General features: G+C 44.2%; 1 protein-coding gene across 1 annotated transcript in view; it reads right to left on the reverse strand.

The window, feature by feature from the left end:
- Window positions 1–8,594: 8,594 nt before the first annotated feature.
- Window positions 8,595–24,309, reverse strand: part of PSMD4 (proteasome 26S subunit ubiquitin receptor, non-ATPase 4) — a gene marked incomplete in the record, with an annotated part of 713,008 nt that continues 697,293 nt past the window's right edge. Inside the window, 1 exon segment of the mRNA XM_044080514.1 lies at window positions 8,595–8,939. Within this exon segment, the coding sequence (XP_043936449.1) occupies window positions 8,769–8,939 (171 nt within the window).

The raw sequence follows: 24,309 nt of genomic DNA on the forward strand, positions 1-24,309 counted from the left end.
TTGCATGACTTTTTTTCTAGCAACTTTGTTATTCCTAGTGCTGCTGTTTTCCTCTGAGTGGGTGGAACATCGGGAATTCTGTTTGCTGTTAAAGGAGGGGGGGGATATTACAGAACTTCTAAAAATTCTCTGCACCCATGAATCTTGTAATCTCTAGCCAGGCTCTACGGTGAAGGGATAAATGACCCCCGATTAAGTCCAGAGGTGGAAAATCAGACCTCCTTTTGAGCACTGATTGGATCTATCAGAGAAAGTATGTTTAGATCCTTGTTTTTTTTGGGCCTCCTCTGCCACGTGGGCAGTGTTTTCTGCCAAGAGTCTCCCCCCCTCTGCCTGTCTCGACGTCAGTCTTGTAAAGGAAAAGTACAGTTTTGTACCTACCATAAATGTAGATGTCCGATAGATATGCAACTACAGTCATAACATATGGGTTGTCCTGCCTCAGGCAGCCCTCGGTCGGACGGATTCCAAAGTCTGGGTCCGACGTCGGCTGATGTCGCATTTCTCCGTCAGTGCGGCTGGAGTATATAAGCATCAGCCGACGCCATTTTCTTCAGTGTTTCTTGCCCCAGATGCCAGGTGCCCTCCAATGAAGGCTGTAATCAAATTGGAAGACAAAAACAGGATTCCAGACAAATAAGTAAGCAATAAACAGATACACCATAACAGATATCCCCAGCTACGAGAAACAGGGATAGGAGTGGACCCAAGGCATAGAGGGGTATGGAGGGAGGGAAAATCCGACTGCAGTTGCATATCTATCAGACATCTACATTTATGGTAGGTACAAAACTGTACTATGTCCTTCAAGAATGCAACTGCAGTCATAACATATGGGTTGAATACCATAGCTTAGCTGGGGGAGGAGGAATGCTCTAGGAAAAAGATGGTGTAGCAATCAAACCCTGCAGGACTGCCGAAGCAAAGCCTGCTCTGGATCTGGAGTATAAAGGGAGATTGTAGTGTTTGGAGAATGTATGCATGGAGCTCCATGTAGCAGCTTCTAGAATGTCTTTTGTAGGCACCCCTCTTAAGAATGCTGTAGAGGTTGCTGTAGCTCTGGTGGAGTGTGGTCTGACATAGGCTGGAACATTCTTCCCATGGAAGGAATAACAAAATCTGATGCAATGTCCAATCCATTTGGAAATAGTCTGTTTGGAAATTGCTTTTCCTTGTACTCCAGGGGCGTAAGCTACAAAAACCTGATCAGACTTCCTACTGGTCTTGGTTCTGTCCAGGTAGTAGCGAAGTTGTCTGTGAATGTCCAAGGTATGCAACAGTCTTTCCCCTTTGCTCTCAGGATTGGGGAAGAAAGTAGGCAGGTGAATAGCTTGATTTAAAGAAACCCTGGATACCACCTTTGGCATAAAAGTAGGGTTGGTTCTTAAGGAGACCCTGTCTCTGTGAAAGATTATGAACGGTGGTATTGCCATTAGGGCCTGTAGTTCCGAAACCCTTCTTGCTGAGGTGATTGCCAACAGGAAAGCTGTCTTCCATGAGAGAAATTGTTAAGTCCACTGAAGCCGCTGGCTCAAAGGGAGGTAGAGTCAGTTTTTCTAGGACAAAGTTGAGGTCCCAAGCTGGCACTGGAGCCTTTCTTGGTGGCTTAATGTTCTTGATTCCCCTGAGGAATTGCCTTAACAAAGGATGTGAAAACACAGGAGGATCAGTGTTATATCTAGCTGAAATAGCTGAAGCATGTATCTTTATGGAAGAATAGGAGAGTCCATTCTGTAGCATATCTGCCAAGTATTCCAGGATGAGTGGGATGTTCAATAATGATGCATCATGTCCCTTACTGGTATTCCAAATGCTGAATCTCTTCCATTTTGCTAAGTAAACCTTTCTGGTAGATGGTCTTCGAGCTTCTGTTAATATCCGCTGAACTTCCTTGGAGAGAGATAGATTGAGGTTATTCATGGAATCTCCCAGGCTGTTAGCTGCAGTGTCTGAAGGTTTGGATGCACTGTTTTGAAATTGTGTTGAGTCAAAAGTAGGGGCCATTGGGGAAGGGCCCACTTTTTGTTGTGACATATGCTCCGTAGTAGTGGATACCAGTGTTGTCTTGGCCAGTCTGGAGCTATTAGGAGCCCCTTGGGCCTCTCTACTTTGATCTTTAGTAATACTGTGGTCATCAGTGGCAGGGGTGGAAATGCATAGATTTTTAGGGAGTTCCAGTTGAATGAAAGAGCATCTATTTTCCAAGCTTGTGGATGATATGTCCTTGAACAGAACTTTTTTTAGATGATGGTTGAGGTGGGAGGCAAATAGGTCTACTTCTGGCCTGCCCCATGTCGAGGTGAGTTGTGTGAAGATTTTTGGATGTAACCTCCACTCGTGTGGATCTATGAAATTCCTGCTTAGGCTGTCTGCCAGCACATTGTCTTTGCCTGGAACAAACTGGGATTGCAACTGTATGTTTAGGCTCAGTGATTTTTCCCAAAGATTCATTGTCAGTCTGCAAAGGGGGTAAGAATGGGTGCCCCCTTGCTTGTTTATGTACCACATCACAGTGGTGTTGTCTGTCCGTATCAGTAGATGGCCTTGCTGAAGTTGTTGTCGAAAGGCCTCGATGGCATGCATTATTGCCAGCATTTCCTTTTGGTTTATATGCAGATGTGTTTCCTTTGGAGACCATTGTCCTTGTATACATCTGTCCTACATTTGCGCCCCCCATCCAAGGTCTGAGGCATCTGTGGTCATGGTCTGTGTTATGAGGTTTTTTTGAATGACATACCTGTGTTTGCCTGGCTTACCGAGGCCCACCATAGGAATTCCTTTTGTAGGCATGGAATGAGCGGTATGGTTGTCTCTAGGCTGTTGCTGTGCTGAGACCATAGGCTTTTTAGGTACCATTGAAGCTTTCTCATGTGTAGTCTTGCTAATGGAACCAGGAGAATGCAGGATGCCATGTAACCCAGGGCCTGTAGGACCTTCCTTGCAGTCATCTGGGTGAGTCTTGCCAAACCTTTGAAATAATGAGTTAATTTCTGTTGCCTGTCTTCTGTCAGGTAAGCCATTTGAGAGGCTGTGTCTAGATTGGCTCCTAAGAAGGTTACTTGCTGGGATGGCTGAAGTCTTGACTTTTGGAAGTTGACTGTGTATCCCAGAGCCTGTAGCAATTGTATGACATAGTTCAAGTTTTTTGTCAAAATCAATTTGTCGTCCGCTTGTATGAGGCAGTCGTCCAGGTACGGGTAAATTTGGATCCCGTGGAGCCTGCAATGAGCAATTACTGAAACCAGGCATTTTGTGAATACTCTGGGCGCAGTAGATAAGCCAAATGGCAATGCTGAGAATTGATAATGCTCTGGCCCTGCAAGAAATCTGAGGTATCTTCTGCAGCTGTGTCTGATAGGGACATGCAGGTATGCCTCCTTGAGGTCCAGAGTAATCAGCCAAGACCCCTTGCCCAGCATGGGAAGGAGTTGCTGTAGAGTCAGCATTTTGAACTTTGGTACTATGAGAAAGGTGTTTAATGCGGACAAATCCAGTATTGGTCTCCATTGAGTTTCTTTTCTTGGAACAAGGAACAGTCTTGAGTAAAACCCCTGGCCTTGTTCTTGTTGTGGAACTCTTTCTATTGCTTTGATCTGAGCAAGCAGAGAAATTTGCTTGATAGCCTCTGCCCTCTGGTTTTGTGGTAGGTTTGGCATGCCTTGTTTTCTTGGTAAGGTATGAAAGTGGAACCTGTAACCTTGGTCTATAATGTCCAAAATCCATTTGTCCTTTGTCAATTTGTGCCAATTGTCTGAAAACAGAGAAAATTTTCCGCCCAAGGGAGCTTCTATTGGTCAGCGGAAGTAGAGGAAAGTCATTGAGATTGTCCCTGTGGGGCAGGGGAGACCCCTGTGTCACTTCTTTGGTTTGCTGGTTGCCATTGTCGTCCCCTGTAAGAACCTCTGTATTGTCCTCTTCCTCGGCCATGCCTGTTTTTACCCCTTTGAAATCTTTCAGGATTAGGAAAGGACCAATTTTTAGAAGGCCAATTCCTGCTGAATCTGGGTGGCTGAACCTGGAGGAAATCTTTGACCGTCTGAACTGATTTTGCTTTTTCCTCGATGGACTTTAACACATCTTTAGCATTAGCACCAAAAAGCTTGTTCTTTTCCAAGGGTGCATCAAGAAGTTTTGCCTTAACATGATCTGGTAGCGGTTGTTCTTTTAACCATGCATGTCTACGAATGACCGCCCCTGTCATAGCTGCCCTACATGAAGCTTCCAATGCATCATATCCACACTGCAGAAAGTGATTGCTGACTTGCTGAGAATTATGTACAGCTTCCTGCAAAGACTTCCTGTCTAAAGGTTCAGGAGAGGCCAAAGTTTTCTGTAAATCATCTAACAGGTAATCCTAATATTGAAACATATGAAAGAGGCAATTCAGAGCTCTCACAGATAAAGTAGTGGAGGTGTAGACCTTTTTCCCCCATCTCTCTAATGACCTAGCTTCCCTGTTGGAAGGCAAAGGATTTTTAGAGGTGGATGCTGAAACCCCTTTAGGTCCCTGAGAAATAGTTTCTAAATCAACAGCATGGGCCCTAAAGAAATGTGAATGTGTTTCTGGGACCCTATAATATCTGTCTGGCTTGGCTGGAGCAGGAGGAAGAGTATCCGGGGTAACACTGGAGTCAGAATATAGGTCATCCAAAACATCAAGCACAGGAGGTATAGCCAGGGGCCTGTGTTGGGGCTTTTTAAGGAATGTTCGAAGGCGCTTTCTTGAATCAGAATATTCCTGGCCTTGCCACTTAAAATGTTCCCTCATGGTATGCAGAACTTCCCCAAAAGAAATGTCCTCAGGAGGGGAGGCCGAAGGAATGGAGTCCTCTGTATCCGAGTCCTCATAGGTCTGGAAGAGCTCTTCCTGGCCATCGGAGTGAACAGAGTCCTCAGAATCTTCATCTGAAGGGATAGGGTCAGATGGTTCAACCCGGGGCCTCTTATCAGAAGGAGGCTGGGATCCTCTCTCAGGATGGACCTGTGAACCTCTAATCATGGAAATTAAGTCTGCGGCCATAGTCATGATTTGTGTTTCAGGAGTAGGCTGAGGTAAGGTTTTAACAGTAAGGTGCTTTGTCTTGCTGGCTGCCTTAGCACGTGCATAGGCCTTAATAGACATGGCCATAGGAGGCCTAGCAGCTCCACATGCAGGAGTGACCTTATCTATAGCAATGGTCTCGGGCATTTCCTCGGTTTCAGTATCCGGAGGAAAATCTATAACTGGCGTCGGTGTGGTCTCCGGTATCGGAAATGCGGTGTCTTCGGTTCGGAGCAGTGAAATAACAGTCTCAGGGGGAACCGGAGCACTCGCGGTAGGTTTTGGCGTTGAGTCGGTGGAAGACGCGGGCCGAGGACGTCGGTCCCGGTCTTTTCGTTTCTTAGGAGTCTGCGATGTCGGAAGTTCCGACGACATTGTATAAGCAAATTTATCGCCAAAAAAGTCTTCAGCAAACTCCGCCCGGCGCCTGAGAGTGCGCTTGTTGAAGCGAGCACAGGTGACACAGGCCGGGACGTCATGGTCTGGGCCAAGGCAAGGAAGACAGTAAGAGTGGAAATCCTTATGAGGTATTTGTTTACCAAAAGACAGACAATTGTTAACTTTTTCAGTAATTTCTGACATCGGCTGAGGCAAGAAAAGGTCCCCAACGGGGTACTTAGCTTTTTTGATGACTTCGGATCGAAGAATACAGGAGCTGACCGACCGGCACTTGCGAACTGCTTCTGCTTCGGGCACCGCACGGCAAGAAAGACTGAAGAAAATGGCGTCGGCTGATGCTTATATACTCCAGCCGCACTGACGTCGGAGAGAAATGCGACATCAGCCGACGTCGGACCCAGACTTTGGAATCCGGCCGACCGAGGGCTGCCTGAGGCAGGACAACCCATATGTTATGACTGCAGTTGCATTCTTGAAGGACATCTGGGACCTTCTGAACCACATTTTTTGACAAACTCACTGATCACTAGAAAAGGCCCTTTGAGGAACTGAAAAATATACGCCCACAGCAGATAGGGTTTTACCTTCTTGCTTACACCAACCAGGATATAGTCTTAATTTTGGGACCAAACAACTTCCTTCAAAGGGAGCACTGACTAAGGAAGACTTAAAGTGCTCTGCAAAAATCACACAGGAGCATCGAGGCATGTCTCACAATGGAATTGCCTGAACTCACCACCCTTGCGGTACCTTCAAGCTACATGTGAGATGAGATTCACAGACTAATTTGAAACAGACTGTAGGGTAGCAAACTGAGCTCTCTCAAAAGTACAGGTTGCAGACAGGGAATTGGCAAGTTCTTTAATCAAATCTCGCTGGACTCTGGTGAAGTGTGCCAAATAATTCAGTGGCCAAAGTGGAAAAACTGAAGCATATACATACTTCCTGTATCTGTACAGCACCCCAGACTCCCTGTTAGGGAGATGAATAGAAGAACTTGTTCTGCAAGTTCATTTTTTGTGGCTGCTACTATGACCATGGCCTCAACTGGTACTCCTTTACTCCAAAATTCCCCTGTACTTGGATAACGCCAGGATCCTGTCTGGTTTCTTGGGGATCACCTCAATGAAATTTGCACTCCTGTCAAGAGATTAAATCAATGAGCTCACTTTTGGACAGAGTCACCCAGGAGGGTAGATGGGCCAGCCCTAAAGGCTTCCAGGAATACGGATCCTTCTTAGGAAGGGCTGTTGGATAATAAACCAACAGTTTGCTTGAGGATCTCTAGCATCTCTCCAAACAAACATCAGGTGGTAATTCTGGTGACCCTTCATGAAAATCAGTATCTTCCATGAGAATAAGTGCCCGCCTTTGCATTTTCTCCTTCTAGGAGCTTTGTTTGGGCTGTCCAGGGAAGTATTGAAAGATATTGGTATATCCTGTGGAGTATCCTGTAGACCGAGCTGGCTTGTCCTTGTGTAGGAAGTTGAGACTCAAGAAGCATGGGTATGGGAAGTAGGAGCCAAGGAGGCTGGATACATCTTCTCTTGGAGCAGCGAAAACTCACTCTCTCCATTACTTCAAAGGCAGAATACCATGGAAAGAAAGAAAAAACAGTGGCTCAGAGAAGACATGCTTACAAACCATTAGCTCCTTCCAACCAGAAGGTAAACCACTTGAAGCAGAGGTTGGAGCTGAGCTGTCCAGAGCAGCAGAAACCTCTCTGACAATCTCAGAGTTGCCTCCAACACCTTGGATCCAGTGTTGTGCTGACACTACAGCTGAGAGTCATCCGGCTTGGACATGCTCAGAGCTGGTCCACTCAAACAGCATCGGCATAGAAGATACAAGGACCTTCGGATTGGATACTGAAGGATCCAAGATTCTCAGATCCAACTGCTCTGAAACTAAAGTTCGGCTTGGGAAAGGAGACAAAATAGATGTGGTATTAATGAAGGTCTCCTGACCCGACAGGGTAGGAGAACCCCCATTTGAATTTGCATCAAGAGAAATTCTCATCATTCTATCCACATCTGTTTTGGTTGGACTACTGGAGGAACGAGAAAAGGAAGCAATGGACAAAGTCTTAGAATACAGACATCTTTCCAGGAAAGATATCAGATCCACAGTCAGAAGAGACCTGTGTTTCTTCAGATCCAGTGGACATGGATCCAAAGTTGTCGAAGCGGGGAGTTTTGTCTTCAGATCTAATCAGGCTGAATTGTATCAGACAGTTTTGATATTTTCCAGAGATGGTTCCAAGCTTGGAGCATAACAACCTGAAGGGTCTGATGGACACTTTTTGGCACCTTTCTAGGGGGTTGAGCTCCAGATACTGTAGCAGAGAATGCTGAAGGCATCAATCTTCTTACAAGTACTTTATTTTTGTGGACAATAAGAGCCCTTGGCTTAAAGGCCTTACACATATCACATGCAGAGGTCAAATGGTACAGGCCTAAGCAATAAATACGCAACTTGTGTGCATCCTACAATGGAATCTTATGGCCACAGGCCTTACATTTTCTAATCCCCAAAGGTTTCTCAGACATATCTACTGAGGCTAACAATAACAGACAAGATAGTAAAAGAGGAAAAAGCTTTTCGATGCATCTTTTCTTTTTTTTTAAAAAAACTATTACCAGCAATGGTAAGTTTAAGGAACTACCTCAAAGGTAAGGGGAAAAAGAAGAGAAAATGCCAATGATGGTACTAAAAAGTGTAGGAAGGCAAGAGAGGATGTAATTCAATAAGGAAAGAAGATTATAAAGTCTTTTACTCATGATAAGCAAGTTATAACTCAAGAGCTAACAGCGACTACGTCCATATGTGAAGGCAGCAAACAAGATCTGAAGTATGGTGGAGAACTAGTGCATTGTGGGTAAAATGGAGGCTCTTGAGAGCTTTCAGTGTTTCACGAGCTGGGAAAAGTGGCTGGGTTGGATCCCAACCCAATTGCTGAGGAATCAATGAAAATGACATCAGATCAAGATTTAGAACTCTGCTCAACTACATGAAGCATGCTACTACTGCTGTCGGGAAAAATATGGGAAGGACAACTAAAAAATAAAAATGGCAACAAGACTCAATATTGGTATAAAAAAGACTGTTAATCTATGCATTCTGAACTGGCAAGACTTGAAACAAGCACAGGCACTTCATTTCTGTGGTTTTTATTAACAGTTAATCATGAAAAAAGTCCCCATTTTTTCCACAGTAACAATACTGTAGCTAGTATTATGTATAGATGTATCAACAGCAGAGCAGAATTCACTGTACTGCATGCATCACAATATAAATGGATGTATAACGGTCTGACTGTTGTATCCATTCATTTCTTTTCCTCTTCCTTCTTGTCTTTCTTGGTGTCCTTTGATGCTTGTGATGCCAGTGACCCCATGGCATTACGGATTGCTTCATTGTTAGGGTCCACACCAGGCAAGTTTTCAAGCACACTCTGCAAAAATTCTGGGTCCTGCATTACATCATAGTCATCTTCTTCCTGTGATACATAATTTAAAATTTAAATTATTATTTAAAAAGTACATGTATTGAACTACAGCAATTCCCCAAAAGAAAGACTGGAAGACAACAGATGCAACAAAGAAGGTGCTTGACTCTTTTATTTGAACTTATTACACTATGAATGGGGTAGAGTTTGAATAGCACATTGCCACTAAGTAGACAGAAGATGCTATTATGGCCCCAAACTGACTACTGAGGCTTCCAGACACCAGGTACCTGTTCAGATAACTGCAAGGGGATGATGGAGAAAAAATGAACTACACCTTCATTCCAAATTAAGCACAGCAACTGTCAGCTATACAGCTTAAAGATCATGGCCATGACTACATCACTGAAGACCAAGATTAGACTACTGCTCCTGGTTATGAAGAAGCCAAACGGGGACAAATGAAATTGAGAAGTTTATGCCCTCCACCAAGTGATCAACTAAAACACAACAGAAATCAAAACAGCACGAGAACTGGAAACTAAACAACCTTAAACGATATACACAACATAGTTCAGACTTTAGAAACAGACTTGGCACTTTCACATTATCCAAGCAAGGCTTCAGAGTCATTTAATCATACCATTAACTTCCTTTAAATTTATTTATTTAACATTTGTTGACCGGGAAAGTCCGACTAGGTTCCACAGAGCCTGTTTTCAGCGGAGGCCCAGGGAGAGATGCTCCAGACGCAGGTCTTTGGAATGTGGGAGGAAACTGGAGTACCCAGAGGAAACCCATGCGAATGCAGCGAGAACATGCAAACTCCACACAGAAGGGACCCCAGCCGAGAATCGAACCAGAGAACCTCTTGCTGTGAGGCGACAATGTTAACCGCTGTGCCCTAAATACCTTAAAAACAATTAACATACCTAAACAGCAGCAATAAAAAATATCAATTTAATCTAATATTCTCTTAAAACATATTGTCTTGTCAAATTCCAATATTTAAACATACATGCACACATTCACCAAGTTTCAAAACATTATAAAACTACTTACATTTTTATAAAATTTCTTACTTTAAATCATTCCAGCTCGAAGCTTCAAAACACCATAGATCAAATATTGCTTATGAACACCAGTCCCCCCCCCCACAGCTTTCAATTTTAACAGCCATACAGTTTCCTTGTATTCTAAAAGGCTCTCACCATCACCTCCCTTTTCACTGTGAATAATCCTATCTACCAAAAAAATATTTAAAAAAATAAAAAGTTAACTAATGCATTAAATATGCATTCAAAGGAGTGTAGTGGTTTTAAAAAGACTTTTTTTTTTGTGGTATAGGATCATAGGAGGTTACCAATACTGGAAAATAGGATTATTCACAATGCATCTCTTAAAATGTGTCGACATAACCTGTAACACCAACCACTGATCCTTACCTCTCAGGTGGACTGACCACTATAAATACATCACAACAAATTACACACAATTTGTTATAACAGCTAGCTACAGTCTGGCAAACAAACTTTCAATTACATAATTTCAACTCATTCCTAGATATGGTCTTACTAATTCAGACAGGAAACATTAACCTAAACCCTGGCCCCAAGCAACTCACTGTTCGCAATATGAACATAATGCGTTGTCAATATGGCTCCAACACCATAACCCTACTGTACTGTCCTTACTTGAATCTTGTTTTAAAGAGGACTTCTGTTTTCCTAGCAGCAAATTATAAAACTACATATATCCAATAATAACCATTCAGGCGATGGCACTGGTGGAGGTTTACCCATAATTAGACAAAAATATTGATGCCATACTTATAAGATTAATTCAGTTAAGAATCAATCTGAATACTGCTCTTTAACTACATTACTAAACACATCAAAGTGCATTTGGCTAGAATTTACCCTCCACCCTCTATTCCTATACAATATCCTAAGTAAAAACAGGTTAATTACTGGTGACTTTAAGGGTTCCCAAAATCAAACACGTGTCTAACACTCTCCAGAAATCTAACATAGCTATAAAGAGAAAAGTGGTACAGTTTGAAGTGGATACTGGCAAGGTGTTGATGGTCCCAAGACTAAATTGCTTTGAAATTCCTATGACAAGAAGGGACCAGATTAATTTCAGCTTCCAACTAATATTCGGTTCTATAGGTCATGTTAAATAATTTCGCCCAAAAATGTTCTGCTATTGCATCTCTTCCAGATATACTGTGTGACCACAACTAAATACCTTCCACCTGGACTACTATCCAGGAGCAATTACAATTCTAAACAAGCATCAACACTTTCTGCTACTAACTAGAGCTCAAATTCAGCCAACTGGTCTGAAACTATATTGTAATTTTTCATCAGTGCTTTAATTCCCCCATTCAGAACATGCTGCACACCTTAAAAATTAGGGGAATTTTAAGTAAAAAAAAAAATGCACCTTGCATCTCACTTCAGCTTGCTCAAATGATTTAAAATAGATTAACTACCTGGAAAAAAGGAACCTCTTGGCATCAACAAACGTAACTGCTACTAGATAACTTACGCTCTCTCTTTTTTTTTTTGCTTTGGACTGTATGTTGCTGACAGTTTGAAGACTGTCACATTTGCTGTTGTCTCTGGGGAATTCTGCTGTGCAACTGTTCTATTTCACTGGTGTCGATGCTGTGGCTATTTTTTTCCTTAACTTTGTGGTATGTGGCTCCTGACCTGGCTTTGGTACTTTTTCAAAATTTCCCCAGGACATTTTTCATGGACTAGATTTTGGAGCTCAGGATTATGTACCGTCTGTTACAAAGTTAGCTATGTTATATTGTTGCAGCATGCATTTCCAGGCTGAGTAGTATGCTTAGAGAAGCAAGGAACTTTAAAGGAATTTTTATAGTGTCTACTTTTCAAATGTTGTATAGACTTAATGGACTTGTGAACTATCAGTCAACTGGGTTTGCTCAGAGAGCTAGGAATTGTTGCGCCTTGTTATTACCTACTTATTGCAATTTAGTTTTTATTTTGTCTGACATATTTACAGTATATATTAATTTATATCAATATGGAATTTATTTATAGACTTATGTTTTGCTTCATTTTTGTAATAGACCTTAGGGCTTAAGCTCTTCAATAAAGTTGAAAATAATTAGGGAGGAGAGACACTAGAATTAATACCAACAAAGTAAAAGCAGAATACTGCTCTTAGGCCAACCTAAACTCTTGAGTAACTATTCATCTTGGCTACTAAATAAACTGTTAGTTCTAACACCAACCCCAACAGAACAGACACTGAAATAACCCCTGAACTCTACAATAACATAAGCACTCCCACCATAACAAAATCTTTATCAATGGTATCCCTCCCTTTGTCAAGCAAGTCCCTTCATAGCTTCCTTAAACACCCACCTTCTATTTCAAAACCATTACTATGAAGTACATCAGGAAACATCTAGCAGGCACATCCACTTTCTACAAGGGCAAAAACTACATCACCTATCCAGCTACTCTATAAAGGGAATAGAAACAACTTTACTCCACTACCATATATCTTTAACCTATCCGCAACAACTAAGCTTCCTGCTCTCCCCAAACCTGCTACACCAGACTACAGACCCATTTTTTATCTTGATCCCATAGTCAAGATAATGAGAAGCACTCTCAACAAATAAATCTAAACTGATTAAGATAATATTCTCGGCTAAATATCTTGGCTTTAGGCCTAAATACAGCACTACCACTGCTATATTAACCCTCAGTATAGCATATATACAGAGAAGGGACCTTATGAGAGAGAAGCCATTTTCACTGACTTGAAAAGAACCTTTGACTACATCAACTACACTATCCTAAAGCAAAAAAGTAGAGCTACGCAAGAACTACTGTTAACAGTAGATGCCCTATTGATCACTACTGCAGTATTCATAACGGATAGGTTTCTGTCTCAATGTCAGGCCAGGGTACCAAAACTTTACCTTCCTGAGGGTGTACGTCTGACATTTGATCTCAGTCCATATGTGCTGGGGTATAAAGGCAGACGTATGCTTGAGATCCTCATACTATGTCCAACAGCCTGAAGACAACTGAATGAGAAAAGTGGTAAAGCTAGGAGGGGTGTAGTTTGAACAAGTAGGAATCTCCCCCAAGAAGGGGAAATGTGTGTGACAGAGGGGAAGGAATACTGTAACATTGATAGTAGGACATCAACTTATGTTAAATTCTTACACAACTGTACTATATCCTGACTGAAATCACTGTTGCAGTATTCATAAGAAATGGACGAGTCCCAGATTTGAAGAGAAAAGTGGGGTGGATGGCTAAAGTGAAGAGGAAATGTTCAAGAGACCAGAGAGGACTGGTCTGGTGAAGGCAGCCTTAGACCTGAAGAAAGCATTGATTTTGTAGTGCTTGGTGAAGGTATGCACAAAAGGACCAAGTGGCAACTTCCAAGAAGAACCTGGCATCAGCATCCTTATGGAAGGCAGCAAGAGAGGCAACTGCCCAAGTAGAATGTGCTCAGCAGGAAGGTAAGGATTTACATGCGGCAAGTAGTACAATGAGATAACCTTCAATATCCAAGATGCAACAGTGTGCTTCTAAACTGGTAGACCCAGCTTGGCATCCATGAAATAAACAGTCGGCAAGGTTTTCTTACAGTTTTTTTGTCCAAGTAGAACGTCAGCTGCCTGTGAATGTTTACAAGTGGGAAAGAAGTAGGTAGATGAATGGCTTGATTGAGGGGCAGTTCAAATGACAACCTTAGGCATGAAGAAAGGACTGACTTAGTGTTATCCTGTCCTTCTGGAAAATAAAGGGAGGTGTAGCCATGAATTCCTGCAGTTCAGACACTGTGCCAAGGTTGGAGCCAATAGAACAATTTCCATGTGCAGAACTTTAAGACAGCAGATACAGCTCGGTGCACAACAAAATTAAGATCCCACAGAGATGTATAGGTTTTCCTGGAGGCTTAAGATGCAGGATTCCTTTCAGGAAGAGCTTGGTCATGAAAGGTGAATCTAGAGGCTAACAGGCATTGGTGGTTGATAAATGGGCTCTAATGGATGAGTAGGCCAAGCCAGAATGCAAAAACTATAATGTAAATAACGTAAAAGTGGCTCCATTCTGTATTCATGGTCCCAAAACTGAGAATCGTTCCCACTTGCCTGTGTATGATTTTCTGGTGGTAGGTGTCCTGGCTTCTTGTAAAACCTGTACCACATCCTCTAAAAAAATAACTGTCTTTTTGAAATCAGAACCCAGTCATCCACACAGTGAGAAGGACAGGAAAGGTTGGGATGTAAATGCCAACCTTCCTATTGGGTGATCAGTTCTGTTGTATTAGAATTTTCCAGTGTTTTCCCTTTGATATGCAGAACAGAATGGGAGACCACTGTTGTCTTGGCCAAAAAGGGGCCAGGAGCAGCAGTTTTGGAACATCTTTTTGGATTTTTATTAGAACTCTTGGAATAAGAGGCAGTGAAAGGTAGGCCATTATAGTAATCTAAATACCATAAAATAAAAAACAGAGAAAGCAAAAAACACCAACTGTAGAAGCATAAAATCCAAAATAGTTTAATACTCCAGCGCGTTGGCTAGCAAGCCTTTCACAGAGTTGACCATTATAGGAACCTCCCTGTTCACTGGAAGAAGGTTTCTGTCTTCCAGGCATAAAGAGATAGGGTTCTAATACAGAACGGAGGGAGCTGGTGCTATTCTGAAGATGCAAAGGGGTCTGTCTTTGGACTGCCACAATGATGTATGATCGCCTTGAAGACCAGTCTTTTCGGGGATTAAAAAGTCCGCCAACACAATCTCTAGAGAGGGAAAATAAGCTGCTGTGAGGGTCATGTACAATTAAGTGGCGATTTGCCAAACCTGTGCTAACCTGCACAGGGACAGGACCTTGTGCCACCCTGTTTGTTCATGCACCATATTGCTGTGTACACCAGGAAACTGCCTAGAGCTTGCAGAAGGGCCCACAATACTTTCAGGTTGATATGTTCCTTGACAAGACAAGACGGCAATTTGCAATGCACTTTGTGGGATCTCACCCAGGCTACTACTCAAGCCTTGTCTGAAGCACTGGTGTGGAGAAATTGGCTGTGAGGGGGCTAGGGCAGGGGTCTACAACCTGCGGCCTACAGCCACACGTGGCTCTTCCACCCCTCGGCAGTGGCTCCCTGTAGCTTTGAAAAATGGCCACTTTGCCACACAATACACACACAGAGTGATTGAGCAATGGACTTTAAATATTGCTCTTAGAAACTTGCGAGAATAACATGGTTTCTGTTAATGTGTATTTTCCACGCACACAGTTACCTCTCAAATGTGCAGATTTTCTCAGAATGTACTGATTTTTGCCTCATATTTTTGGTCTGTTTCTCATAATAATTGTGGTTTTCTGGCAAATCATTGAGGGCTGAAGTCAGAAAAAATAGACATTTGAGTTTCAGACTTCATACTCTTCAGAAAATTCATGCCAATGCAAAATATGGCTTTGTCCAGATTTCTTGTTCCAAGATGTTGAGAGCTATGACATGCACATACAGAGCGATCAAGCAATCCCAACAAAGGAACAAAAATAGGGACGAATTTTAAATATTGCCCTTATAAACTTAGTTCTTTTATATTCAGGATAATAAATATATATATAACACTTTATATGCTGTGTCTTCATTTAGGGAGAAAAAAAGGTTTTGTGGCTTTTGATAGTGATAGTTGCAGACCCCTGGGCTAGGGTGTAGCAAGATCTGGGTTGAGAGAAATCCATTTCTCCCACCAAAGAAATTCCTTGATGCAGGGCAGCAGAGGGATCAGGGTGTCCAAGGGAGGCGAGTGCTTGGATCACATTGACTTCAGGTACCACTGAATTTTCCTCGTATTCTGGGATGGGTGCAGCCATGAACACCAGAGCCCTGAGAATCTCCCTAGTAGTGCAGTGCGTCACTGAATAGAGGGTTTAGAAGAAGTTTACAAGGCTTTGGATTTCTTCCTGAGGAAGAAAGGTCTGCATTCTATTTCTGTTTAGTCTGCATCCCAGAAAGACCAGGTCCCGAGTAGGAGAGAGATTACATTTTTTTTAAACTGACAGCGAATCTCACATTGGTTAAGAGAAACACCGTCAAGGGCAGGTGTTCAAGAAAAGTATCTACTGACAGGGCCTGAATCAAGAGTTCGTGAAGGTAAGGGGAAATCTGAATTCCCTGAGTGTGGCAGAAACAACCACATGGGTTAGACACTTTATACAAAATTTCTGAGGCAGTGGAAAGACCAAAAGGCAAAACTGTAAACTGAAAATATGATGAAGCAGAGAAGAACCTGAGGAAATTCCTGCAAGAAGGATGAGGGTGTGAAGATAAGCATTCCTGAGATCTAGGGACACCAGAGGAAGAATGAAGGACAGGATGGTGTGAAGAGACAGCATTTTGAAGGTAGGCACTTTCAAGAATGTGTGTAGCAGGGAAAGATCCAGGATGGGCCTCCACTGTCCTTCTTTCTTTAGTACAAGATCCTAGAATAAGAACCTTTTCCCATGAAGGGCGAAGGAACTTCTTCTCTGGTGCCCTGTGTTAGCAAATCCTGAATAATGGGGCCAAGCCAAGGAAGGTGGATGGGGAATCCCCTTTAAAGAGGGGACATTTCCTCATGACATGGCATAGACTTCTTTGATAATGGTCAGAACCCATTTGTCTGTAGTTAATGCCTCCCAGAACAGAAAAGAGCCAGAGTTTGTTTCTGATAGTGAAGCAGGGGGATGGAGGGAGAGGAAGAATGTCAGAATTTTGCTTCCAAAGGGAGGTTTCCCCGAAGGGGAGTCCCTCTGTTTATCAGAATCATTTCCTAGGTGCTTTTCTAAGTTTGGGAGATGGCCTAGGATCCTTCTTAGCAAAGGAAGTGGATTTGGCCAGAAATTTCCTATGGTATCTAGGAACTAGAGAGAGGAGAATCTGCCTGCAGTTTTCATGCTCTAGCAAAGCTTAAAAAAGGCAAACAGCCTGTGTTCCAAACAAAAAAATCACTGTCCAAAGGGGACTAAAAGACTTTAGATTTGATGTCTTCAGGGAAGGGTTGACACCATAGCCATGCATATCTTCTGATCACCAAGCCTGTGGCAGCAGCCCTAGACATGGCATCCACAGCGTCACAGCTGTATTTGATGCTGTATCTGCTTATTTGTTAATCTTAGAACAGAATGGAGTGCATTTGATGCTGTCTGAGGTTCTGCAATGACCTTATGCAGAGACTGTAGCACAGACAGTAGGCACTCAAGTCATTTGTGTTTAATAATTAACAGCTCTGAATGCTAAAGTGGAGGAGGTTATAGACATTCTTACACTCACCTACCCATAGCCCTGGTGTTCCTGCCTTAAGGGGAGGGCATTAACAGGGGGAATAGCATGGATGTTTTAACTGAGGGAAGAGAAACTGCCGCGAGATCAGCCATAAGACTTTTATACAGATATTTTAAGCTAAACAAGGACCTTATACAATATGTCTGATCTTTTAGGGGTAAGTGGCTGAGAATCAGTTTTTAATGAAATAGAATGAAAGGTGTCCTGATAAGCCTCATCTCCAGAAGGCTGTTGTATCTTTTTTTTGTACCACAGAGATTTGATTGGACTGACAATCAAAACCTCTCATGTTCTGAACAGTTTCACCAAAGGAACCCTCTTCCAAGGAAGAGTCAGGTGAAAGTCGAGTCCCCTTCATCTGAATAGGGGACCTGTTCAGGAGACTAAAGTTGCAAAAAGTAATCAAAAGAATGACGAGAATCTGGTTCTTGATCATCTTCAGAGGAGGAAGAGTCTAAGGAGTGGTTTTGTGGTGTGGCTTTTCCTAGCTGGGTCACAAAAATAGGGCTTATTTAAAGCTGTCATGGCCCCAAAACCTAAGATAAGTCCATACATTCTTTTTCTCTGGAAGGTGCAGGGGACTTTGCATGCATGTTTTTTTTCCCATCCCTTTTTAGGGGTTACTCCTGCCTGCATGAGCCTGGGAGGTTTAGATCCTTGTCTCATTTCAATAAGCGTAGCTGGTATCTCTTCCTGTATGGGGATCTGAGGGATTCTGTATGGCCCCCCTCTGAGAAAAAAATACTATTTGTCCAAGGTAGCCACAGTCTGCAAAATCTCAGGGGCCACACACCAGCCTTAAACAGGGTCTCGGCCATGGGAACCTAAGAGTTAAGATGATGCACCACAGGTCTGACCACCTCAGGGGGGTATGTCTAACTCAGACGCTGAACTAGAAATCATCTCAGGGTGTCTTGTTTCTTCTTAGGAGAAAGAGCAAAGTTGGAATCCGGAAAGCCAGCTTTCTTATATTGAGTTGTGTGTTTCAATCACTACATTTCAAGGAAGGTATTAAGTGAGGAAAGTCTCAATCTGAGGGTCTTAGGAAGAAACAACAGACAAATAATGCAGGATCTGCAGTTGTGTTTCGGGCCTTGGCAAAAAAAGGCACTTAGGGTGCAAGTCTTTGTACAGAATCTGCCCATTACACATCTACCCCTCCTAGCTGACATCTAACAAATTTAAAACAGTCTAATAAGCAAGAAAAGGAAGGTTCCCCAACAGGGCACTTATCTGACAATGGTTAGCAAAGCAATGGTACCAATGACCAAAGGTGGATCAGTCAGACTGATGCACAACTTTTAGTTATGTACTTACCATAACTTTGGATGTATGGGATCCATCTCGCCTACATTCATGACAGATGGGTTCGGAGCCGAACCATCGGCTCTGACTCGGCAACTAATACACTAGCACGAAGTCTCTCATTGGCTGGGTTACTCCCTATCCCAGGATGCACTACACCTGCTTCCCCAGATCTTGTTTGTTCGCTTTCATACATCCATGCAAACACAGAAAAACTAGTAGACACAATAACCAACTAAAGTTCTTCAAGGAAGAACGCCAAGAAAAGAGGGACTACAGCTCCTCTAAATCCAAAAGGAAGGGGGAAGGAGGGTGGGTACTTATGAATGTAGGCGAGATGGATCCCATACATCCAAAGTTATGGTAAGTACATAACTAAAAGATGTAATGGGATCCTATCTCGCCTACATTCATGACAGATGGGACAGTGTCCCTAGCACCTACATCCCGGGTGGCTCATTGGAAAACACTCCTGAGAACTGTGGAACCAAAGGAAGCTCTGCCTCGAGAAACCACATCCAATTTGTAATGAGAAATGAAAGTGTGCGGAGAAGTCCAGGTTGCTGCAGCACAAATATCATCTATTGATAACTTGGAGTGAAAGGCTACGGAAGTAGCCATTGCCCTGGTAGAATGAGCCCTGACTGGAAAGGGGAGGTCTTTGTTAGCTTGTGAATAAATAAAAGTGATACAATCTTTAATCCATTTAGATATGGAAGTTTTTGTTACTGGTTGACCCAATTTGTTCGCTGCAAAGGAAACAAACGATTAGATTTCCGCGTTTGAGCGGTTCTATTCAAATAAAACCGCAGTTGTCTATGTACGTCCAATTGATGCAAAGTATATTCTGCGTTATTAGAGAATTCTGGGAAAAAGACAGGGAGTTCTATAGTTTGTTGCATACAGAAAGAGGAGGCCACTTTTGGTATAAATGCAGGGTTTAATTTCAATGAAACTCTATGCTTGTGAAAAATCAAATAGGGAGGATCAGAACAAAGAGCTTGAAGTTCTGAAACTCGCCTGGCAGACGTTATGGCTACTAAGAAGGCTGTTTTCCAAGACAGAAATTTTAAATCACAGGTAGCAGCTGGTTCGAAAGGACGGGCAGTTAGGGCAGCAAGAACCATATTCAAATCCCACGGGGGGACAGGATGAGATAAAGGAGGCCTCAGGAGCCAAGCCCCTTTAAGGAAAGCCTTACAAAGTTTGTGAGACATCAATGAAGGTTCAAATGAAGCATGAAAATTAGAAATGGCCGCTAGCTGAACCTTAATAGTAGAAACTGAAGAGCCCGACTGAAAAAGGGAAGCCAGAAATTTCAGAACCTCCGATACTGGTGCAGTGAGAGGATCTATACCCCTTTCTTGAGCCCAGAAAGCAAACCTTTTCCATTTACTGGAATAAAGTTTGATAGTGGAAGGTTTATGAGAAGAAGACAGTATGTGGACCACGTCCGGTGAAAGAGCATTGTCTCAGACTAAGGATGGAAGTGGAGTAACCATGCTGCCAACTTCAGGGACCTGAGAGACGGATGAAGCCGTCCTGACTGATGAGTCAACAGGTCTGGCACCGGATCCAGAAACCATGGACCCTCTATCGCATGCCTCTGTAGGAAAGGAAACCAAACTTGACGAGGCCAGTGCGGGGCAATCAAAATCATCTCGCTCTCCATGTAAATGGCCTTCTGTATCACCCTCGGTAAGAGGGGGAACGGAGGGAAGGCGAGAAGACCGGGGGGCCAAATGTGAGTCAGAGCGTCCCTGGGAGTCTGTCCCTGAGAAGGGAACAGTGTGAAGAACTCTCTGCATTTCGCATTGTGAGGGCTGGCAAACAGGTCGCAGCAAGGATGACCCCATCTGTCAAGATTTTCGCTATACTCTGGTTGAGGGACCATTCGTGGGGTAAAAGAATGGTCCTGCTTAATCTGTCCGCAATCACATTGGACTTCCCCGGTATGTGCGTTGCCATTAGAAAGCGGTTGGTAGCTACCGCCCAGTGCCAAAGTCTCATGGCTTCTCTGCATAGTGGGTAAGACCTGGTTCCACCTTGCTTGTTTATGTACCATACCACCGACATGTTGTCGGATAGAATAGCAATCGGGCCCTGTGGGAGAGCGTGATGGAGAGCTTGGAGTACCAATAGTACCGCTCTCATCTCCAGGACATTGATATGCAAATGCGTTTCCTGGATCTGCCATGTGCCTTGGACCGACCTGTCCAGGTAATGACCACCCCACCCTACCTGGGAGGGTCACAGTGGCAACGGGACGTTGTGGTATAAACCTGGTCGAGATTTGATTGGAGAAGCCACCAATGCAGATCTCGACGGCAACTTTCCGCGATTATGATTAAGTGGTTCAAGGGAAGTTCCTAATAAGACCATTGAACCGACAGTAGCCATTGTAAAATTCGCATATGAAGTCTGGCCAAGGGAACCAAAAGTATGGTCGACGCCATCGAGCCCAACAGTTGTAGGATCCGATGGGCCGGAGCTCTTTGCAGGGGGAGACAGGATCTGACTTGATCTTGTAACACCTGAATTCTTGCTGCCGGTAAAAAGGCGCATTCTTTTGTGTCTAAGTCTGCCTATGAAAGTAATACGCTGAGATGGCTGTAGTACAGATTTTTGCAAATTGAACGTGATCCCCAAGAAACGGCCCAAGGTGAACGTGGCTCTGAGCGCTTGGAGTAGTAGATGCTCGGAGGTGGCAGTAAGGAGCCAGTCGTCTAGATAAGGAAACACCTGGAATCCCAGACTTCTCAGGTGAGCAGTTACCACTGCCAGACACTTGGTGAACACCCTGGGGGCTGTGGTGAGACCAAAGGGCAGTGCTCAGAATTGAAAATGACTGACTCCGAGGAAGCGTAAATGTCTCCTGGACTCTTGAGCTATGGGAATGTGATAGTAAGCGTCCTGGAGATCTATGGAGCACATCCATGCATCTTTTTCCAGCAAAGGAAGAATAGATTGAAGAGTGACCATTGAATTTGGACTTAACGATTCAATGAACTGAGGTCCAAAATGGGCCTGAAGTCCCCTGTCTTTTGGTACCAAAAATAATTTTGAGTAAGTTCCTGATCCGATCTGGTCGATGGGGACAGGCTGGATGGCTCTTTTCTAGCAGCTTTGAAACCTCTAATGCTGCTTGATCCCGCAGACTGGGTGGTACGTCCGGGATTTCCCTTAAAGAAAGGGGGTTTGTTGAAGGGATGATATAACTTCCGTAATGCGCACCCACTGATCGCTTGTTATGGATTCCCAAGCTTGTGGGTGCGCATAGCGACCCTCGACTGGCTCCGAGTTGCACAGTCGGGCAACAACTCAGGAACGCTGGTTGTATGAAGAACCACGAAAGGAATCGCGGTCTCCAGAGTTACGGGGCCTCTGCCACCTCTGGGGCGGCGTCTTCCAAAATCCCCTGCCTCTGGAGGGGAATCACTGGGTGGAGTAGAGAAAGACTTCTGAGATTTTTTAAACCACATTTTCCCTCCTCTCCCAGCCTTGGGGTAAGGCCTAGAAGGAGCGGAAAATCGGGCACCAACGGCAGTCAAAGTCTTGCCCTCCTGCTCGCACCTAGTTAGTGTGTCCTTCACCTTGGGTCCAAACAAAGATGACCCATCAAAGGGAGCGGGAAGACTTGAAAGCCTCCGTGAACGAACACAAGCGTAACCAGGCTTGTCTCCTGAGGGCAACGCCTGTTCCAGCTGCCTTCGCCGCATATGAGATGAGCCTCATGGACGAGTTAACAATAGAAAAGAGGGTAGTCATCTGTGCGCCAACAGTCGCAGGTAGATTACCAACAAGAGAGTCATTTAGCTCTTTGAGAAGATACCTTTGGAGCCTCGTAAAATGACATAAGTAGTTCAGCAGGCCGCTGAGGACAATCCATACTCCTAGAATCCTTATTAGGAGGATGAATAGACATCGAAGCCTCTGCCACGTCCTGCTGTGTGGCAGAAGCCACCACCAAAGCATCTACAGGCACACCCTTTGTGAGAAACTCCTTCTGGGGGGGGGGGGGGGGGCTGACAAAAATTTATTGGGCCTCGCAGGCACCGGTTCCACAGAATCAGGGTGTTCCCACACCCTTCGAGAAACCAAATCAAGGAGTTCATCGAAGGGCGGAGACACCCAGGAGGCGGAAGGCTGGGCCCCAAAGGCCTTGAGGAAGACTGACTCCTCAGCTGAAGGGGTTTTGGCTTGCCAGTCACCTCTCTGTCTCAGAATCTCCAAGATATCTGAGAAGGAGATATCATCCGAAGATGATTTGGGGGACCCTTCTGCGTCATCGAGGTCAGTATCCGATGTAATAGACTCATCTTGGGAGTCTACGTGTTTCCTCTTTAATTTCTTCCGTGGGGTTCGTCCGAAGCAGTTTCGGACGGACCAACCCCGGGGGGTATCCTCAGGCCCTGGGGCCCGCTGCCGGGGCTGCAACACAACAGAGGCACCAGTCTCCAAATCTAGGGACGGTGAGGTAGAATCTTGTTGAACCGGCAAAGGCATGGCCAGCACGCTCCTCATGGCCTCAAAGGCCGGACCTCCAGAATCCAAGGAGGTCACTGGTCTAGAGGCCACGATGGTACTGAGAATTCCAGCAGCCGATGCTCCGAGAGGAAGACTAGGCACCGAAGCACCCAATCCCAAGGTATTCCCCTCGGGCCCGGCTGAAGAGGTCGCAGCACCAAACCCTGAACCGGAGGACAGGGTAGGAAGCACAGTCGGAGTCGAGAGGCCTGTAAGGGGTCTCTGCTCCGACCGTATGGTTCCACATTGCTCCACCATCACCGCCCAACGGCTCAAGAGGTTGGAGGAGGAATCAAATGTGTTGGAGGGGGGATCGGCTCCGAAGCAAACTGTGCTGGAGCCGAGACCATTTTAGCAAACACTGGAGATTGGAATAGCCTCTGTAAAACCCTATCCAGGTCCGAATCTGAGAGTCTCGAGGATTTAGAGGCGGTAGACACTCGAAGACTTTCCTCTCGGCCCGAGGGAGAAGGGGACCGCTCCAATGCTATCGGCGCCTCCACCACAGCATGAACCTCCGCCGGCACCAAGGAGCCTTCGGAGCAGAGGGGAAGAGTCTGAGCTGCACACTTCCACCGCCCGCCATTGGAACCGATGGAGGTGATTCACCCGATACTCCAACTTGCGGCTCTGAAGACAATGGAGCAGTGGAGCCGAGGAAGAAGAGGTCAATTTTGTCTTTTAGAAGTCGGTTCGACGGACTTGTCGGTGTTTGGAAGCAACAGGAGGATTTAAGGCTTCCTCAAAAGAAGGTTTGATAAGCCCTTTCAATATCAACTTTTTCTTGAAGAACTCTAGCAGAGAAAGCATGACATACGCTACAAGTTTCTTGCAGATGTTTCGGCCCCAAACAATAAACACAGACTGAATGGCTGTCTGTGATGGACATTTTATAACTGCACAGAGTGCATTTTTTAAAACCTGACTTTTGTTCCTTAGACATAGTACAGGCCCTTAAACAAGTATGACAACCAAAAAAAAAAAAAAAAAAAGTAAGCACTATAACAGAAATGTGCCAACTGAAAAGCGCGAGACAACTGGCGCGAGTACTTAGGGAAAAAAGTTTACCTCACAGACAAACAGACAAAAAACAAGTCCAACGGCCCAAAGCCCTCTAATTTAAACGGGCTTGGCCCGAAAACAATTAACCACAAAAGTAAATGAAGTTAAATATCACACAAGGATAGGGCAAAGGCCGACTGAAACAAATAAAGTACCAGAAGACACTCAAGCACTCAAATGTAA

This window comes from Protopterus annectens, chromosome 8.part0 (genome assembly GCF_019279795.1).
Source record: "Protopterus annectens isolate FY-2018-M chromosome 8.part0, PAN1.0, whole genome shotgun sequence".
NCBI lineage: Eukaryota > Metazoa > Chordata > Ceratodontiformes > Protopteridae > Protopterus > Protopterus annectens.